The following is a 21360-nucleotide window of genomic DNA, read 5'->3' on the forward strand; positions in this document are numbered from 1 at the left end:
TCTGCTGCGCTATAAAGTGCTGTTTCTTCCATTTATATCTTTTTCATTGATATTCGCACCAAGTGAAATAAGAAGTTCGGCTGTTTCTTTACTATTATAAATTGCTGCAAAATGAAGAGCGGTTTCTCCATTTTTATCTTTTTCATTAATATTCGCACCATGTGAAATAAGAAGTTCGGCTGTTTCTTTACTATTATATTCTGCTGCGCTATAAAGTGCTGTTCTTCCATTTATATCTTTTTCATTGATATTCGCACCAAGTGAAATAAGAAGTTCGGCTGTTTCTTTATTCTTATAAATTGCTGCAAAATGAAGAGCGGTTTCTCCATTTTTATCTTTTTCATTAATATTCGCACCATGTGAAATAAGAAGTTCGGCTGTTTCTTTACTATTATATTCTGCTGCGCTATAAAGTGCTGTTCTTCCATTTATATCTTTTTCATTGATATTCGCACCAAGTGAAATAAGAAGTTCGGCTGTTTCTTTACTATTATATTCTGCTGCGCTATAAAGTGCTGTTCTTCCATTTATATCTTTTTCATTGATATTCGCACCAAGTGAAATAAGAAGTTCGGCTGTTTCTTTATTCTTATAAATTGCTGCAAAATGAAGAGCGGTTTCTCCATTTTTATCTTTTTCATTAATATTCGCACCATGTGAAATAAGAAGTTCGGCTGTTTCTTTACTATTATATTCTGCTGCGCTATAAAGTGCTGTTCTTCCATTTATATCTTTTTCATTGATATTCGCACCAAGTGAAATAAGAAGTTCGGCTGTTTCTTTATTCTTATAAATTGCTGCAAAATGAAGAGCGGTTTCTCCATTTTTATCTTTTTCATTAATATTCGCACCATGTGAAATAAGAAGTTCGGCTGTTTCTTTACTATTATATTCTGCTGCGCTATAAAGTGCTGTTCTTCCATTTATATCTTTTTCATTGATATTCGCACCAAGTGAAATAAGAAGTTCGGCTGTTTCTTTATTCTTATAAATTGCTGCAAAATGAAGAGCGGTTTCTCCATTTTTATCTTTTTCATTAATATTCGCACCATGTGAAATAAGAAGTTCGGCTGTTTCTTTACTATTATATTCTGCTGCGCTATAAAGTGCTGTTCTTCCATTTATATCTTTTTCATTGATATTCGCACCAAGTGAAATAAGAAGTTCGGCTGTTTCTTTATTCTTATAAATTGCTGCAAAATGAAGAGCGGTTTCTCCATTTTTATCTTTTTCATTAATATTCGCACCATGTGAAATAAGAAGTTCGGCTGTTTCTTTACTATTATATTCTGCTGCGCTATAAAGTGCTGTTCTTCCATTTATATCTTTTTCATTGATATTCGCACCAAGTGAAATAAGAAGTTCGGCTGTTTCTTTATTCTTATAAATTGCTGCAAAATGAAGAGCGGTTTCTCCATTTTTATCTTTTTCATTAATATTCGCACCATGTGAAATAAGAAGTTCGGCTGTTTCTTTACTATTATATTCTGCTGCGCTATAAAGTGCTGTTCTTCCATTTATATCTTTTTCATTGATATTCGCACCAAGTGAAATAAGAAGTTCGGCTGTTTCTTTACTATTATATTCTGCTGCGCTATAAAGTGCTGTTCTTCCATTTATATCTTTTTCATTGATATTCGCACCAAGTGAAATAAGAAGTTCGGCTGTTTCTTTATTCTTATAAATTGCTGCAAAATGAAGAGCGGTTTCTCCATTTTTATCTTTTTCATTAATATTCGCACCATGTGAAATAAGAAGTTCGGCTGTTTCTTTACTATTATATTCTGCTGCGCTATAAAGTGCTGTTCTTCCATTTATATCTTTTTCATTGATATTCGCACCAAGTGAAATAAGAAGTTCGGCTGTTTCTTTATTCTTATAAATTGCTGCAAAATGAAGAGCGGTTTCTCCATTTTTATCTTTTTCATTAATATTCGCACCATGTGAAATAAGAAGTTCGGCTGTTTCTTTACTATTATATTCTGCTGCGCTATAAAGTGCTGTTCTTCCATTTATATCTTTTTCATTGATATTCGCACCAAGTGAAATAAGAAGTTCGGCTGTTTCTTTATTCTTATAAATTGCTGCAAAATGAAGAGCGGTTTCTCCATTTTTATCTTTTTCATTAATATTCGCACCATGTGAAATAAGAAGTTCGGCTGTTTCTTTACTATTATATTCTGCTGCGCTATAAAGTGCTGTTCTTCCATTTATATCTTTTTCATTGATATTCGCACCAAGTGAAATAAGAAGTTCGGCTGTTTCTTTATTCTTATAAATTGCTGCAAAATGAAGAGCGGTTTCTCCATTTTTATCTTTTTCATTAATATTCGCACCATGTGAAATAAGAAGTTCGGCTGTTTCTTTACTATTATATTCTGCTGCGCTATAAAGTGCTGTTCTTCCATTTATATCTTTTTCATTGATATTCGCACCAAGTGAAATAAGAAGTTCGGCTGTTTCTTTACTATTATATTCTGCTGCGCTATAAAGTGCTGTTTCTTCCATTTATATCTTTTTCATTGATATTCGCACCAAGTGAAATAAGAAGTTCGGCTGTTTCTTTATTCTTATAAATTGCTGCAAAATGAAGAGCGGTTTCTCCATTTTTATCTTTTTCATTAATATTCGCACCATGTGAAATAAGAAGTTCGGCTGTTTCTTTACTATTATATTCTGCTGCGCTATAAAGTGCTGTTCTTCCATTTATATCTTTTTCATTGATATTCGCACCAAGTGAAATAAGAAGTTCGGCTGTTTCTTTATTCTTATAAATTGCTGCAAAATGAAGAGCGGTTTCTCCATTTTTATCTTTTTCATTAATATTCGCACCAAGTGAAATAAGAAGTTCGGCTGTTTCTTTACTATTATATTCTGCTGCGCTATAAAGTGCTGTTCTTCCATTTATATCTTTTTCATTGATATTCGCACCAAGTGAAATAAGAAGTTCGGCTGTTTCTTTATTCTTATAAATTGCTGCAAAATGAAGAGCGGTTTCTCCATTTTTATCTTTTTCATTAATATTCGCACCATGTGAAATAAGAAGTTCGGCTGTTTCTTTACTATTATATTCTGCTGCGCTATAAAGTGCTGTTCTTCCATTTATATCTTTTTCATTGATATTCGCACCAAGTGAAATAAGAAGTTCGGCTGTTTCTTTATTCTTATAAATTGCTGCAAAATGAAGAGCGGTTTCTCCATTTTTATCTTTTTCATTAATATTCGCACCATGTGAAATAAGAAGTTCGGCTGTTTCTTTACTATTATATTCTGCTGCGCTATAAAGTGCTGTTCTTCCATTTATATCTTTTTCATTGATATTCGCACCAAGTGAAATAAGAAGTTCGGCTGTTTCTTTATTCTTATAAATTGCTGCAAAATGAAGAGCGGTTTCTCCATTTTTATCTTTTTCATTAATATTCGCACCAAGTGAAATAAGAAGTTCGGCTGTTTCTTTACTATTATATTCTGCTGCGCTATAAAGTGCTGTTCTTCCATTTATATCTTTTTCATTGATATTCGCACCAAGTGAAATAAGAAGTTCGGCTGTTTCTTTATTCTTATAAATTGCTGCAAAATGAAGAGCGGTTTCTCCATTTTTATCTTTTTCATTAATATTCGCACCATGTGAAATAAGAAGTTCGGCTGTTTCTTTACTATTATATTCTGCTGCGCTATAAAGTGCTGTTCTTCCATTTATATCTTTTTCATTGATATTCGCACCAAGTGAAATAAGAAGTTCGGCTGTTTCTTTATTCTTATAAATTGCTGCAAAATGAAGAGCGGTTTCTCCATTTTTATCTTTTTCATTAATATTCGCACCATGTGAAATAAGAAGTTCGGCTGTTTCTTTACTATTATATTCTGCTGCGCTATAAAGTGCTGTTCTTCCATTTATATCTTTTTCATTGATATTCGCACCAAGTGAAATAAGAAGTTCGGCTGTTTCTTTATTCTTATAAATTGCTGCAAAATGAAGAGCGGTTTCTCCATTTTTATCTTTTTCATTAATATTCGCACCATGTGAAATAAGAAGTTCGGCTGTTTCTTTACTATTATATTCTGCTGCGCTATAAAGTGCTGTTCTTCCATTTATATCTTTTTCATTGATATTCGCACCAAGTGAAATAAGAAGTTCGGCTGTTTCTTTATTCTTATAAATTGCTGCAAAATGAAGAGCGGTTTCTCCATTTTTATCTTTTTCATTAATATTCGCACCATGTGAAATAAGAAGTTCGGCTGTTTCTTTACTAATAAATTGCTGCAAAATGAAGAGCGGTTCTCCATTTTTATCTTTTTCATTAATATTCGCACCATGTGAAATAAGAAGTTCGGCTGTTTCTTTACTATTATATTCTGCTGCGCTATAAAGTGCTGTTCTTCCATTTATATCTTTTTCATTGATATTCGCACCAAGTGAAATAAGAAGTTCGGCTGTTTCTTTATTCTTATAAATTGCTGCAAAATGAAGAGCGGTTTCTCCATTTTTATCTTTTTCATTAATATTCGCACCAAGTGAAATAAGAAGTTCGGCTGTTTCTTTACTATTATATTCTGCTGCGCTATAAAGTGCTGTTCTTCCATTTATATCTTTTTCATTGATATTCGCACCAAGTGAAATAAGAAGTTCGGCTGTTTCTTTATTCTTATAAATTGCTGCAAAATGAAGAGCGGTTTCTCCATTTTTATCTTTTTCATTAATATTCGCACCAAGTGAAATAAGAAGTTCGGCTGTTTCTTTACTATTATATTCTGCTGCGCTATAAAGTGCTGTTCTTCCATTTATATCTTTTTCATTGATATTCGCACCAAGTGAAATAAGAAGTTCGGCTGTTTCTTTATTCTTATAAATTGCTGCAAAATGAAGAGCGGTTTCTCCATTTTTATCTTTTTCATTAATATTCGCACCATGTGAAATAAGAAGTTCGGCTGTTTCTTTACTATTATATTCTGCTGCGCTATAAAGTGCTGTTCTTCCATTTTTATCTTTTTCATTAATATTCGCACCAAGTGAAATAAGAAGTTCGGCTGTTTCTTTACTATTATATTCTGCTGCGCTATAAAGTGCTGTTCTTCCATTTATATCTTTTTCATTGATATTCGCACCAAGTGAAATAAGAAGTTCGGCTGTTTCTTTATTCTTATAAATTGCTGCAAAATGAAGAGCGGTTTCTCCATTTTTATCTTTTTCATTAATATTCGCACCATGTGAAATAAGAAGTTCGGCTGTTTCTTTACTATTATATTCTGCTGCGCTATAAAGTGCTGTTCTTCCATTTATATCTTTTTCATTGATATTCGCACCAAGTGAAATAAGAAGTTCGGCTGTTTCTTTATTCTTATAAATTGCTGCAAAATGAAGAGCGGTTTCTCCATTTTTATCTTTTTCATTAATATTCGCACCATGTGAAATAAGAAGTTCGGCTGTTTCTTTACTATTATATTCTGCTGCGCTATAAAGTGCTGTTCTTCCATTTATATCTTTTTCATTGATATTCGCACCAAGTGAAATAAGAAGTTCGGCTGTTTCTTTATTCTTATAAATTGCTGCAAAATGAAGAGCGGTTTCTCCATTTTTATCTTTTTCATTAATATTCGCACCATGTGAAATAAGAAGTTCGGCTGTTTCTTTACTATTATATTCTGCTGCGCTATAAAGTGCTGTTCTTCCATTTTTATCTTTTTCATTAATATTCGCACCAAGTGAAATAAGAAGTTCGGCTGTTTCTTTACTATTATTCCATGCTGCAATATGAAGTGTGGTTTTTCCGTCTTTATCTTTTTCATTGATATTCGCACCAAATGAAATGAAGTATTCGATAAGGGATGGAATATCAAAAATAGGTGAATAAACAAAACATTTGTTAATATCATTAGTTTGATCGAAATAAACTAAAAAGGATTCAAGATTTTTGTGAAGTCCGCAAATTTCTAAATCGATCTCTAAATCGTATTCATTCATCAAGAATGTAACAAAATCAATGTTGTGTGAAATAATTGCATGTATCATGCAAAGTTGATCTGGTTCCTGATATTTCAAACATTCACTCATGATCTCTTTGTTTCCGCCTAAAAATGAAAATTCTAGACATGTTTGAGTTATTTCTGAGTCGAATTTAGTTCTTAATAACTTGAAACAATCAACTGCTTCATGGTAACAACACAATTCAAGTAATGAATATTCATTGTAAGAATATGGATATAAATTGCTTTTAAGTTTTTGATCTTTATCAAATCCATCAATTCCAGTGAATGTGATGAATCTTTCTAAGTCATTATTCATAATTGCTCTGTATATTGTATTTTCTTTATGAATATCAAGATTTTCAAAATCATCTTTTTCGAAATCAAAAGATTTGTTTAATTTAAACCCATATTCTTTATAAAACAGGATGTTTGAAATATCAGAGATTCCCTTGACTTCTTCAACATGATATTCATCAATAAACAGTTTGGCAAGAAATAAATATGACTTTGTATAGCGATTGTTATACGGAATGATATTTAAAATGTCTGCCATAATATCTTTGGGTGGATGTTTATTGGATTCAATCAAGTCTGTTTTGATAATTTTGAAAATCGACTTTAATTCTTCTTCTTTTTCACTTTTCAACTGATACAACGCGTTGTATATATCGATGTAGTATTTGTGGGTATTTCTTAGTTCACTGTATTTGTTTGGATGAATGTCTTGGTTGGACATTAATAATTTTTGAAAAGGACACATTCCCGTTTTACCATATAAAATACTATTTAAATTAATTAGAAAAAAAATCTATTTTATAGATGTGGAAAACAATGACCACAAAGATTTCGGATATAAAATTAGAATTTTGATTAAATCAATAGATATAAAATGATGCAATAACAATATAAATGTCGATGGCAATAGAATTTTCATCAAGATACTTGTAAAGTTGCCTCAAAATCTCGATTGAAAGGCATGGAATTTAGTTTTGAGAAGACTTTTTTACATTTTGCGAATTATTAATTAGTATATCATTAAGATCATATTGTATTAAGTTATCAATTCTCTTAAATTTTGAAAGCTTAAGAAATTTAAAAGCACAAACAAATATATATTATTAAAATCATTGTATTGATCAATTTAAAAAATTTTGAAATTTTAAATTCGAATTTAAATGTAAGCTTTAATAGTTGTAACAGAATAGGAAGTATCACAGATGTCAATTTAGATTAATGAAAAGTTGAAATTTTTCCAATAAAATTTTATTAATGAAAAAAGATTCATGAAATACAATAATAGTAATATAGATATTTTATACAACATGTTATATAAGAGATCACTATAAATAGAATAGCTTTAAACAAAATAATCAAATCAAAATTTGTATTTGTAAACAGCAAGAGTGTTATATGCTAATATTATGTGTAACTACTCATTGGATAATGAATGCAATATAATACATTGATTTATTGGCTAAAGAAAAAAAATTATATCCTTCAATTTGGACAATCCGAAATTTTTCTCATTTTTTTGAATTGCATATATATGAATTTGCAATTGAGTGATATCAGCGAGAAACTTATATGCACGTTTAACTTTATCAGATTTCAAATGAAAACATGGATTTCATTGATTGTTTTTCAATACGAGCTCAACAAAAATGATACAAAGATGAATAAATAGTAGTGCCCCTAAAAACAAGGTAAAAAACAAAAAATTAGCAACAATATACTTAATTTCGGCCAATATGGTGAAAAGTGAATATGTCAAAAACATTTACTCCATCATCTTGTTATCTGTACCTCACGACAGACGAATATAAAGAGATATCAATTTCCAAAATTTTACCAAAAAGAGATTAGGCCTAATTTTTACGGCCAATCTTTATTATTTGTTACACAGATGCTAGATCCACTACTCCCCAAAACAATTCATTTTTTGAATGGCCCTGTTTTTTAGGCCTTCATTTTATGAAAAATGCCAATATTATACGAATCTTAATATATTTATTTTTTTGTTCTCAATAAAGGTATTCAAAAGTCAATATAAACCATTCAAAATTGAGAGGAAACTCATTGAGAGGCTCGGAATTCGAGTAGTGAGGAAGGGTAAATTTTGAGAGCCAAAATTACAAATCCCCTCAATATTTCAAAGCCCTTTTACTTAGATTTTGTGACTACCTTATTATTCAAGATTTTTTTTACAAAGCGACATCCTTGTACAAATCGATGAATTTGATATATTTTGCTGATTTGAAAAATTTAATTCAACAAGCAGTCCAGAGTAGTAGGATATGACGGGTTTAGTGACTTTTTTTGTTACATCTATATATAGACGATGCATTAAAATATATTTATTTATAAATCATTAAAAAATTAACATTAATTTTAAAATAATTTATTTTTTTATCTTTTATAAAAGAAGCTATATATAGATGATGTCAGATATTCCGCGATTAATTAAACATTGTTTAAATCCTGAATGGGTTAAACTTCAATTTAAAAATGAAGATTGTGAATTATTAAATGAATATGAAAGCCAAAATAAGCTAATGAGGTATAAATATAATGATAAAGAATATTTAATTTCATGGAATCAATGGAGTCATAATCAAAGACCTCATAAACGAGAAGAAGAAATTGAAAATAATGAAATGGAAATCATTGATGACATTAAAGAGGATGGAATTCCTAAATTTTGTAGAAAAACCTTTAGAACTAAGTTAGGAGCATATAAACGTAGAGTATTAAATCCTGAATATCTTAAACATCAATTTAAAAAGGAAGACTGTGAATTATCAAACGCTAATGAATATGAAAATGCTAAATCAAAACTGAGATATAAATATATTGGAAGTGATGAAAGGTGTAAAGATAAAGATAAAGTTTATTCAGTTTCATATAATAACTGGCACACGTTAGGGATAAGAAAACATTTAGGAGATTATGGGAAATGTTCTGAATTCTTTAAATCTAGTATATACGAGAGAGTAAAAGAAATTAGAAATAATTATTTTCATGAATAAAAAATAAACTTCTTACGAAAAATTAAAACTTAGTTATGTTTATTATTTTATTTTTTTATTTTGTATGAAATGAGCGTCAAAACTAACAACGTTAAAAAATTAGGATTCACAAACGAGGAAATAAAGGATATATTAGAGGAGGTGGGTTATGAAGTTAATAAATATTATTTAAGAAATTGTCAAAAATTTGCCGAGTTATTAAATGATTTAGATTATGATGGAAAAATGAATAAAGATGATGTTATAAATTTCTTATATCCCACATCTGAAGAAGAAAAGCCTAAAGAACCTGATGTTTTCCCTGAATATTATGAAGAACGGATTAAAGATGATGAATACAATGAAATTGAAAGACTGAAAAAAATAAGAGATGAAATAGATGAAAAAATTAAGGAATTAAGAGAAGTTGAAAAATATAATGAAAATGAAGTAGAGGGTTTAATGAATATCCCAGCTTCAGAATCAGAAGTACAGAAATCTCATGAAGAAAGATAAAAAATTATGTCTCAGAATCAACACAAAATTTATTAGATGGTGAAATAGATGAAACACTTTCAGAAGAAGGTACTAAATTTATACGTAAACATAAGTTACAATTTATTGATAATGAAGAATACCCTTGTATCTTATTTTCACCACCTTTAGATTCCGAAAAATTCAAAAAAGCTCTTAAAAACGTGACATATGCAACTAATACGATTAAGAAAGAAGATCATGATATTTACACAAATTATTATTTAAATAAATGCACAGGTGTTGATAAAGTTTTGATTTATTAGATAAAATATCAAAAGAAACCATTGGAACATATAAAATTTTATGTGATTGCGGTTTCATTGTTGAAGATACTAATAATGTTTCATATGAAAGAACAGCACCGAAGGAAGATGAAGTGGAAAGGTCTATACCATTCGTTATTAAGAATATAAAAGATATGAAAACTTATAAACATTATATTTATTCATTTATTTCAGAAAAAATGGAAGCAACCCATAAAACATCTTCTCATCATTTTATAGCTATTCATACATTCCTTTTCAAAGTTGTGAAATTAAATAAGACAGGAATTAGATTTAATGTATCAGGGTACGCATTCTTGAGTAAATTAAAATGTATTCGTCACGTCGCAGATGATAAAAATTTATGTGTTCTTAATTCATTTTATGGGCTTTAAAAAAATAAACTTTATTTTTATTTATTTTTTAATTTTTTATTCTTACATAAATGAACAAAAACGGAACAGCTAAAATGAATGATAATCAAATTAGAGCAGAAGGTAGAAGGTTATTTAAACGCTTCTATAACATTCCTGATGGTGTTAATCCTAAAACTCGTAGAAGCTATTTAAATGAAGCAATAGATGCATATGAAGGGTTTGACATTTCATCAGAAAGTGAGAGATTAGCGAGAATGTTAAATGTTAATATTGATTTCTATTATTGTGATCCTCAACCAGAAGACGTGGACATAAATAAGGTAGACTTTCCATTAGTGGAATCAATAATGATAGATCCAGAATTTGAAACAGTAAATATTTTATTAACACAGAGTCCATGTGGAAAACTTCACGCTGACAGAATAACAGACGTTGAAGCACTCACCGGCTATAAAGTTTGTCCATATTGTAAAGAAGAAGTTTATTCTATCCGTGATGATCCAGAAAGGAAAAACCAAAGAAGATTTTTAAAGCATTGTGAGAAATGTAAAGAAAATAATGGAAGATTAATTCAAGACGTTCAATTGCAAAAGATCCAGCAACCATATGCACCACATATTACGAAACAGAAGATATATCAGTGGTTATTAGCTCACAATTTGCAGAAATATTATAAACCGACAAGATATTATATTACTTTTGACTTCGAAACATTAGAGACTAAAGAAGAATTACAACTTTCTAAGTGTGCAACTTTGAACGCTTACTTAAAACCATTCATGGTATCATCAACGGTTAAATTAAATGATAAAACATATACGAGGAATTTTTGCTTAACTTCGAGTGATTCTTTTATTTCTGATTGGATTGAGTTTTTATTTTCAACCTGTTCATTAGTTGTTGAATCAAATATGAGTCAATACAATGAATTAATGAAGCCGCAAACGGCGGGACTTTGTCCCATACATTAAATGAAAAACAGAAGGAAGCATTTAAAGAACTTCTAGATGAGGAATTCAATAAAGTGAATATCATAGGTTTTAATTCGGGAAAGTTTGATTTAAATTTAATTCTTCGTGATTTAAACACTGCAAAATGGAAAATAAAATCAATGCTGGGTTCATCTTCACAATTTAAGCAAATCATTGTAAAGAAAACAAACGTTCCATATGAATTGAGATTTATTGACATCAGAAATTATATAGCGGGTGGGACATTAGACCAATTCACTCAAGATTTCGGAAACAATAAATCACGTGTTAAATCCTTTTTCCCTTATCAATTTATCACATGGGAGAATTACGAAGAAGAATTATATAAAGAGGAACCATTCACGAAAGATTCATTTTATTCAGCATTAACTCAAGAAACTATATCAGATAGTGATTATCAAATATATCTCAATGATGCTAAAAACTTTAAGAATAGATTAGAATATTTTATTCATTATTGCAATAAAGATGTTGAAATTATGATTGACCCAATCGATAAAATTATTGAAGAAACATTTGTTTATAAAATTGATATGCTTCATAATCTTTCTTTATCATCGAATGCATCAATGATTCGTTACGCTTTAGCATATAAAGACTTTAATCCTAATGAAAAATATCCTGAGGAAGAGATAGAATCAAGTTTTGAATTAACGAAAAAGTATTGGAAATATAAAATTGAATCATATAAGAAACAAGATGAAAAAGCAGAAAGGGATACTAAAAATAATGTTTCAATGGATGATTTTCAATACTATCACGATTTAATCCTTTCATCTAAATGCAAAATGTGTGGTAAAGCGTTTACATATGCAAATAAACCAACATTGGATAGAATCGATAATGAAAAACCACATACCAAAGAAATTGTCAGTTAATGTGTTGTTATTGCAATGTCGTAAAATCAAATAAAGATGAAGATGTTCAACGTTTAAGAATCAATTTAAGAAATTATGCATTAAAAAATAATTTACCAATGACTTTAGATTCAGTTGAAGCTTATCACATTCTCCGTAATGGAATTACTGGTGGTTTATCAAATGTTCAACATCGTGTTAATCTTAAAGGAATCACGCACATTAATAAACTTTCATATAGTCCAGAAACTATGCTATTACAAAAAGAAGCTGCAATGCGGCGGGGCTGATGCCCATAAAACTAAAGTAATTGAAAACGATAAAGAGAGGAAAGAAATAATCGAAAAATTAGAAACTTACCGTTCAATCCTTAAACTGAGTGAAGCAAAAATAAAAGAATTTAATAGAATAAATAAATTGATTGGAAGAGATGAATTTAATAAAGATGAATTTTTAAACTCAATCCAAATTTAATTTTTATTCCTCTTCGACAACGTCTCTTCGAGACGCCGAACCCTTCTGGGTTCTTCTTTCCATCATTACTGCATAACCGTATCTTCTCGGTTTTCGTGGTTTGTTGTTTTTAATTCGTTCTTGCATCATTTTTATCATTTCCTCCCTTGTTATGATTCGTGGTAAATTTTGAGCTTGTGGGGTATCCATTTTATTAAGTTCATCTTTAGTTAATTTGAATGGATTCGCTAATGTTCCACCTTGAGCCACAACACTTGCCCCGGCTAATTGTGAAGAACCTGGGATAAGTACTCCATGAAATGATTTCATTGGTATCATTAATTTAGAAATAGTTGGCTTAATTAATTTTGTCATTTATGATAAAAATAAAATTGTATAATTTAAATTTTTTTCTTTCTCATTTTCTCTTTTTTCTCATGTTCTCATTTTCTCTTTTTTCTCATTTTCTCTTTTTTCATTTCTCATTTTCTCTTTTTTCATTTCTCATTTTCTCTTTTTTCATTTCTCATTTTCTCTTTTTTCATTTCTCATTTTCTCATTTTTTCTCTTTTTCATTCTGTTTTGGTTTCAGTAACTTTTCAAGTTGTTGTCAGTAACTTTAATTTTAACTTCGGATCAAATATTGGGTTTCCATCTTTATCTCTTCCAATAACACCATATGGTAGAATCTTCATTTATACTAAAATAAAAATTTAAATTATGCCGTTCTAAAGTTTGTGAAACAAACATTGAGCGTTCATTGAACGCGAAACCATGCATAAACTGTCATATAAGGTGGCATGTAATCTTCACCCGAGCCTGTTGGATTTGTTGTGAAAGTATGGACATGATTTCCTCCTGGTTCAGTTGGTCGAAAAGTCTTTTTTGCTGAATTGTTATAAGATGGAGATAAAACATCATTGCCAGCTTTATAGTCTGAGTTGTATAATGGGTGGTCTCTTAATGAGTGGCTATGGTCGCCAGAAAAGTTTGTCGTTCCTGTATGAGTGTGCGCAGGTAAGTTTGCTTCTTTAATTTTCTTTGAGCCTCCTGTTTGCTTTGAAGAGTTAGCACAGTATAAGAATTTATCTACAATCTGCTGCCATGTACCGAAACCGAATACATCAGCTGGATTTGTTGAATTCATTGATGTATATATTGAACCAATGGGGTAAATCATCTCAAGAATTGTATTTAATCCATTATGAATATTGAATTTATTATATAATATTGAAACTGGGTAAGAAATTAAAACTGGTCTTGTTATCAATATTAACGTATTATTTTTGAAAATTGCTTTTCTAACATCTTGAAATTTTGTGATTTCAGACCAATTTCTTCCATCATTACTGATATTTACTAAATCACCACATCCTAAAGCAATGAAATACCCATCAATATAAAATAAATTTGTAAATCTATAATTTCGAGTAAGTTTTGGAGTGAATGAATAAACCAATTCCCAACTTGGTGTTTTCTCTGGATCCTGTGAAAAATCTTGTGATAAATAAATATGTCTGTTATAACTTACAGGATATGAATAGACCATACCACCTGAAACAAGAACACAAACATTTGAAGCATAACATAAAGCTTCAATGTCTCCATCAGCTTGAAAAATTTGTTCAAAACGACCAAATGGTATTGAATATGATCTATAAATTTTATCATTTTGTAGGATAAAATACATGTTGTTAATGTAATACCACTTACTTGTATAATTAATTTCCAAATCTGATGACATCATACTAAACATATAATAATTTATCCCATCCTCACTAATGAAAATTTGATTGACTTCATAAATTAGTACCCATTTATTATTAACGCATCTAATAGGATTATTTGGATATTTAAATTTAGCATCTTGATTTAAATTACATTTAAACCATTGGATACAATCGAATGAATAACAAGGGCAAAAATCATCTCCAACCGTTATCATTCCCATAAATTTACCGTTATTATATTCAACATATAAAATTCTTGGATTAATGATTGGCTTTCGTGTATCAGGATTCCAAACAGATGGAATAAATGATTCATAGTTTTTAAAATCATTTGTTTTAAAATAATAAAGCACTCCAGCTGTATAAAATAAATACATGGTCACTCCATCATAACATATCCATTCAAAAGAATCTATATCAAAGGTTTTATCTGATGATTTCATAAAATTTAAAAATGGTGGAGTAAAATAGACCTCTGATTGTTTTATTTCTTCATTAAAAAATGATATATCAGCTTTCTTTGCTAACTCAGTATTAATGAATGAAATAACTTTTTCCTTATCTGCTTTCTTCTCTAACTCATCGTTAACATATGTTTTATCTGCTTTCTTCTCTAACTCATCGTTAACATAAGTTTTATCTGCTTTAAGGTCTAAACATCCTGAAACCCATTCTGTATCAGCTTTAACTTTAAAAGTCTCCAATGTCCATTCATGATACCATTCAACCTTTTCTTTAATTTCATTATCTTTTTCATCAACATAAACCAAATTTGCCTTCTTATTTAATTCAGTATTAACGTATTCCTTATCTGCTTTCTTCATTAACTCACTATCCACATATTCCTTATCCACCTTCTTCATTATGTCATTTAGGAAACCTTCTATGAATTCCTCATTTAAATTAAATCTTCCAATCTTCAAAACTTTAGGAAATGCATTTAATGCGTAATATCTCTGTTCTTCTGGTGGAATTGATGTTATATCATCCGTTATTCCTTTAATTTTTGAATTCATAAATAAAATTTCTTTTATATTTGATATCACTGCACCACCTTTGCAAACGAATTCGAAATGGTCATTTTTCAATACTATCTCCAAATCTCCATATTTCAACCTTTGCGTTTGTTCTGCCGTCTTTGAATTATATGCATATGTGGCGTATGTAATGGTCTGAAGGACCTGGGCGCTTTGCGCCTTAAGTTGCTGTTGTTTAATCATTTATTACGATTTAAAAATAAATATTTAATCCGTTATCTCATCAGCTATTTTCTCTATTTGAAATTGCCATAATATTTCATTCATAAATTCTAAATCACAATCAAATAGGTCAGTTATTCTAAATTTAATATTTGATAAATCTTTTGAATGAAGAATAAATGAATTCCCGGATAATTGAAACGGATATGATAAAGAAAATGTGTTTAAGTTGATGGATAAAATGTTTTGTATTGATGGGTAAGAGTTAGGGTCTAATGTTTGATGTGAAAATCTCATTGGGGTATTAACTTTATCACATTTGATTAAAATGAAATTGGAACCAGTGTCAGAATACAAAACATCCCCAACATCTTTTTCAAAATTTAATATCCCCAACAATGAACGAAGATGAGGAGTACAAAATTTAATTTTCAGCGGAAATTTAATAAGGTTATTTATTTCATCAAGTTCAAAAAGTTTATCAGGTTTTGATTTAAAATTTTCTTCATACCATACGATAAATGATTCATTTAAATAACTTAAAATCGTGTTAATATCCCATTTCACTATCACATTATTTATATACATATCATACGTTTTTTCAAGGTCATCTTTAATAAATGATATATAATCTGAAGGGTCTAAAAGAATGGGATTAAATTTACCACTCACAGAAACGAGAGTAACATTATAAATTCCGCTAACTGTTAAATTTAATTCACAGTTATTATTCGAAATAATATTGATAATTGACATTTTTTATTACGATTAAAAATATGGTAAAGCGTTATTTTCCAGTGATAAATAAAACTAGAATAAGATTACCTCAAGAATTCATACATTCAACGAATAAGAAATTCATTCATGTTATAAATTTTAGTGTTTTCAGAAAATATGAGTCAGTGTCATATTCATCAACAGGTTATATTTCACTTCATTCAAATTTAGTTCAATCAAACCCATATAATGACCATTTCATAAGATTTTCAGATGGTATAGGGTGTCCAAAGGTGTGTTTAGCACAAACCTGAATACTGCGAATAGAAATAAACAAGTTACATATATATAAAGTTTATTTAAATATAATCACCATTGGATTCAATCACGCGTTCGCAGCGATCGATCCAGGCTTGAAAGACACGCTTTAAATCATCATGAGAAAATTGCTCAAATTGCTCTCTTACAAAATTTTCAAGATCATCTGGACTCGCGAATTCGCGTCCTTCAGCTCTCTTTTTTAGCGTGCCGAATAAATAAAAGTCAGAGGGTGCAATATCAGGTGAATAAATTGAGTTTGGAACAACTTTGACATTGTTTTCCACCAAGTAATTCATTACCTTATGACTTTTGTGAACTCTTGAATTATCTAAATGAATTGCAAACTTTTGTTTTTTGTTGTTTGGATTTCTCAAACTCATCAGAATTGATAATTTGAGTAAGAACATTGTCAATTAGATACTGAGCATTCATCGTATTAGGTTTTTGAAGAATATCAATTGCGATGATGCCATTCACATCCCAAAAAACCGACAACATCATCATTGGTGTGTCAATTTTTTTCTTCGGGAATGTTTGCGGATTTTCATCCTTTGGGATCCACATGATTTTGGCTTCTGTTGCATATTGAAACCAAGACTCGTCTCCTGCTACTAAAAAGCAAAACTTCTTGGATTGATACGCACCCAATATAGAGAGGAGCTCTTTCGAAGATTGGACTCTAGATTTTTTTTGAACTGAATTAAGGTTGTGCGGAACCCAACGTGTATATGCTAGTTTGTAGTTCAAATAATTGTGCAGATAATAACTGACTGTTATACGTGGTATCTTTGTCATCTCCTCTATCCTTCTGAGTGATGCTCTTGGGTCTTCATCTAGCGCTTGAAGAATTGCTTTGATTTTTCTTTGATCCGGCGATTTTTTGTCAATTTTTATGATGGGCGCCTTTTTATTCATGAAGTGATACATCCTAACATGATACGTTACAGTGGAATAGCTAGGAGCATCCATACCGAAGCATTTTACCAATGTCTCGTAGATTTTTTACAGTCTTTGCATTTTTTTGCAAGAGCGAGGATGTTTTCTTTATGATTCATTACAAAAATGAAAAAAATCCCGCCAAAATTTCCCGCGAAACCGCCTCTTGTCTCAAAATTCATTTTATATCCCGGCATGGCGCCAAAATACAACATACTCATCATATACATATATTCATATTTTTTATTATATATTTATAATCAGCATATATCTCCTTTAATAGTCTCATATAGCGCGCTGTGCTAAACGCACCTTTGGACACCCTATATTAAAAATGTAATTGATAGATTAAAATATGAACAGATTGACAATATCGAATTTTTGGAATTTTGGTTTAAATATCCCGATGGAAAAAAGATTGAAGTTAAAGATAAAGCTGATACTATAACAAAAACAATTACAATGACCGATCCGGATAGTGGGGAACAAAAAGAAATAAAACAAACGATAGAAACTGGTGAAAAGTCAATTATTATTGATTATGATTTAAAGGATTATTATTCGATAATGTTAATGCTTGAATATTAAATAGCCTTAACAAAGAATTTTTCAAGTGATATTTTATATTCATCAACTATTTTATTATAAATATCATTATAAGTTAAATGTAGTTCAGTTGTTGTTCCGTTCTTTGATATCTTAATTGTGCTAATATCCTTTATAGGATTTATTTTTGCAACTGTTCCGCAGCATGAAACCTCATCATCTATGAAAAATTGAATCTTAACGTCCGAATCTTGAACATCACAAAGAATGGCGATAATGTGAATTAATGATTCATAAGGTAAAATAATTAAACCGGATTGATCAATTAAATTTATTATTGAATCATAATTATTAATTATTATATCACGGTAAATTTTCATTAATTCAGAATTAATGTCTATTTTATATGGGTTCTCGATGTTTGATGAAAGAGGCGGGGGGTATGTTGGATAAGTGGGAATTTCAACAGGTTCTTTACTGGGTTCAGATAAAATGATTGGGTCTCCATCTTCTTTATTTTGCTCCTCCTACTTTTTCGGTAAGTCACGAGTTAATAAATTTGGTTGAGTTGCTGACCTTGTTAATTCAGGGCTAACATTAACTTTAACATTTTGAATAATTCGTGATTTATCATCATTTACGTTATAACCAACCGTAATCTCTGCTTTTGCGTTAGTGTTCTTTTGACTAGTGAAACGTCTTCTCATTTATATTCGAATAAAAAAATATATTTAAACTTTTATTTTGCTGGAAGTTTTGAATCTATTATTCCCTGTATTTGTTCTTGAAGTTGATTTTTAGCTGGTTCATTGTAATTAAAAGACCTAATATATTCATTAATTGCATTCTTATAATCATCTGATTTCTCAAATTTTCTTTTATCTGATTCCTTAACTAAATCATAAGTTAAACCTCGTTGCTGATATAATGGTTTCTTAATTAAATCTTTGAATGCTTGAGATAAAGCACCTGATGCAATTCTTGCTACTATAATTGGTTGGAATTGATGTTTAAGTTCATCTTTAACATTTGCGAAAACTGGATCGAATAAAGCAACTTTAAAGAATTTCTTAGCTGAAATTTCAGGTCTAATATTTGCATATTGACCATCAAACTGGTTAGAATATCGTGGTAATCCATCCGGTCCCTCTTCAATAGCATATAATTCTTCATTGAAATAAGAATATGTATTATAACGGTATGAATTAATTGGACCATTTTCACCTTCTCCAATGTATTGTTTAACAGCTTTTCCATTTTCATCAAATTGCATAGGATAACGTTCATTATATGCTTTACGTTTAGGATAATCCGTCATTGTTAATTTATACCCATTTATGACTTTAATATTACCTTGACCATCAGTAACGAAAACTTCATTTATACCATCAGGTTTTCCATTTGGACCCGTAATGTCTGCTTCGTGTGCTTCCCAATTTGGACCTTGACGTTTGGCATATGCTTGAGCTTCTGGTAATGTTAAAACGTTTCTCATTTGTTTAACATCTTTTTGAAGACCAGCAACAATATGAACTAATTCTTTCATTCCATCAGGAACTTTCATAGTTCTATTATATGTACCCTTTTTGTTTGTTCCTTGTTTTAATGGAACCTGTAGAAGATTTGCTATTTCTGTCATGTTTAATTATAAATAAAAAATAAAAATTAATTATAAAAAGTTAATCAAATTTAACACTTCCTTTATTTAAATCAACTATTATTTTTCCATGTTCACCTAATTGCTGATATTGTGTGTAAAGTTCATTAATGCTCATTGGTAAATTCACTTGATAAAGCATAACGTTCAACTGTTGACGACTAAACCCACTGAAAATGAAAAGGGTTGTTAGATTTGATTTAATGTTTGTGCTTAATGCTTTGAAGTATTGAACAGCCATAAAGAATGAACACTGAATGTGTCGACATTGAGTTAATAACTGATTAAAATATGATTTCTCATTTGTTATTAGTTTTGATTTCACTGCATCATCTAGAAAAATGAGTGAATGCAAAAATTCTCTATCAAAATTTGAAATAGAAAGTGTTTCAAATAATTCATCCCGTTGTTTATCAATAATTTTATCCTCTAATCCTTGCTTCTTGATTGTATTATATAATTCTTTATACATTAAAAAGTTTTTTAAATAATCTTCTGCTTCTTCTTGTGATAAATAAATAATTGGAATTTTGATTAAATGCTTTAAAGATTCAAATGTATCATCTGAAGGTGAACCTGAACGGTTGATATAAATTAACACATGTGAATAGGGGGAAGTGTTAGCAATAATGATAATTTGTTTTAATATCGTTAATGTTTTACCTTTATTCTGTTTACCAATTGCTGCAGTGATTGAATTTAAGTAACATTCAGAATATGGAATTTTCATTAATTTTTCCTTAGATAGAGCATTTCTATTATCACTCAATGCTTCATTAATCATATCATCTACGTATGTATTATATACTCCTGCTAATTCTTCATAAGGAGTGTATGAATTTAAATCCATTAATCAAAAATAAATTTATAATTTTAAACATTTCTATTCATCAATATTTCATCATATGAACTTCTATACTGTGGGTGTACCTGTTGGATGATATTTCAAAACCTTCATCCGGTGTCCATGTCCAATATGTAGTCCTAGTAAACCAAACCTGAGGAGGATTTGTCACCTTTGAACAGTAAGTGTCATTTTCACCCTGAATGATTGGATAAGCTTTCACTTGTACTGTAACTGTGAGTTGAAAGTTTCTAATCCATCAAAGAATATACCCGCTCCATCATGTTGAACTGGAATAGTGCATAAGAATGAAGTTTGGTCTTTCCATGTTCTAGCTAATGGCGTGCCATCATCTGCATTCAGTGGTCTAGTTAATGAGTCCTCGTATTCTTCTGTGCATTCATTCACTCCATCTAAATCAGAAGCTTGAAGCATACGTGTAAAGAATATGTCCCCACTGTGGTCATCGCTTGATCGGGGAAGTTTCTGGAATCTATAGTGACCTGAAGACCTCGAAGCATTGGATTTTCTAAAACCGTTCTTTGCATTGCATTCTTCGGAAATGCTAACACAACATCTGTAACATTATGAAGAGCGTATGAGAAAATCTGAGCTAATACCTTCAGGAGTGATGCAACCTCCATTTAGTGAACGAACGTCAATATGTTGAGCTGGAATCATGAATGGATCTTCCTTACTGAATAAACGTGGTATTGCTTTAACTGATTCTTCAATTAAACCGTATCCTGGTGTAATGCATTTATCCTCTAAAACTTCCATCTTTGTGCATGAAATAATAACGTCATCAACTGTTGCGTCAGCAGATGTAGCGGCTAAGCTTGTAATTAATTTGGCAGGAAGTCCGATTTGTTGGAATTTGCGATCATATTTATAAACATGATTCATAATCTTTTCATAATTTTCATCAGTTATCTTTTCATAAACGTAATTTTGTAAAT

General features: G+C 30.1%; 5 protein-coding genes and 3 pseudogenes across 8 annotated transcripts, besides 5 other annotated features; 2 read left to right on the forward strand and 6 right to left on the reverse strand.

Annotated features, from left to right (window-relative positions):
* Positions 1-4904: 4904 nt before the first annotated feature.
* On the reverse strand, positions 4905-5166 carry TVAGG3_0506830 (annotated as a pseudogene). The gene has a single exon. A coding segment is annotated over exon 1 (262 nt).
* Positions 5167-5721: 555 nt separating this feature from the next.
* Positions 5722-6703, reverse strand: TVAGG3_0506840 (protein ubiquitination; the record flags this gene model as incomplete). Its single annotated transcript, XM_051236811.1, has 1 exon — positions 5722-6703. A coding segment is annotated over one exon (982 nt), but the record flags the coding sequence as incomplete, so codon positions are not given.
* A 2285-nt stretch (positions 6704-8988) lies between these two features.
* Positions 8989-9487: a mobile genetic element.
* A 730-nt stretch (positions 9488-10217) lies between these two features.
* Positions 10218-10931, forward strand: TVAGG3_0506860 (uncharacterized protein; the record flags this gene model as incomplete). The annotated part of the gene is made up of 1 exon (XM_051236812.1): positions 10218-10931. A coding segment is annotated over one exon (714 nt), but the record flags the coding sequence as incomplete, so codon positions are not given.
* Positions 10932-11878: 947 nt separating this feature from the next.
* Positions 11879-12288, forward strand: TVAGG3_0506870 (annotated as a pseudogene). Its single transcript has one exon. A coding segment is annotated over exon 1 (410 nt).
* Positions 12289-12475: 187 nt separating this feature from the next.
* On the reverse strand, positions 12476-12826 carry TVAGG3_0506880 (uncharacterized protein; the record flags this gene model as incomplete). Its single annotated transcript, XM_001287486.1, has 1 exon — positions 12476-12826. One exon carries the CDS (start codon positions 12824-12826, stop codon positions 12476-12478), a length of 351 nt encoding a protein of 116 aa, XP_001287487.1.
* Positions 12827-13208: 382 nt separating this feature from the next.
* TVAGG3_0506900 (keratin-associated protein family) lies at positions 13209-13598 on the reverse strand (the record flags this gene model as incomplete). The annotated part of the gene is made up of 1 exon (XM_051236813.1): positions 13209-13598. One exon carries the CDS (start codon positions 13596-13598, stop codon positions 13209-13211), a length of 390 nt encoding a protein of 129 aa, XP_051094637.1.
* Positions 13209-20281: a mobile genetic element.
* On the reverse strand, positions 14206-15197 carry TVAGG3_0506920 (uncharacterized protein; the record flags this gene model as incomplete). The annotated part of the gene is made up of 1 exon (XM_051236814.1): positions 14206-15197. A coding segment is annotated over one exon (992 nt), but the record flags the coding sequence as incomplete, so codon positions are not given.
* Positions 16377-16404: a terminal%2Cinverted (terminal inverted repeat of Mariner transposon ID:TVAGG3_0506930;eggNOG seed ortholog:6087.XP_004209681.1).
* Positions 16377-17680: a mobile genetic element.
* Positions 16457-17584, reverse strand: TVAGG3_0506940 (annotated as a pseudogene). The gene has a single exon. A coding segment is annotated over exon 1 (1128 nt).
* Positions 17653-17680: a terminal%2Cinverted (terminal inverted repeat of Mariner transposon ID:TVAGG3_0506930;eggNOG seed ortholog:6087.XP_004209681.1).
* Positions 20282-21360: the final 1079 nt, after the last annotated feature.

This window comes from Trichomonas vaginalis, chromosome II, assembly GCF_026262505.1.
Source record: "Trichomonas vaginalis G3 chromosome II, whole genome shotgun sequence".
Classification (NCBI taxonomy): Eukaryota; Parabasalia; order Trichomonadida; family Trichomonadidae; genus Trichomonas; species Trichomonas vaginalis.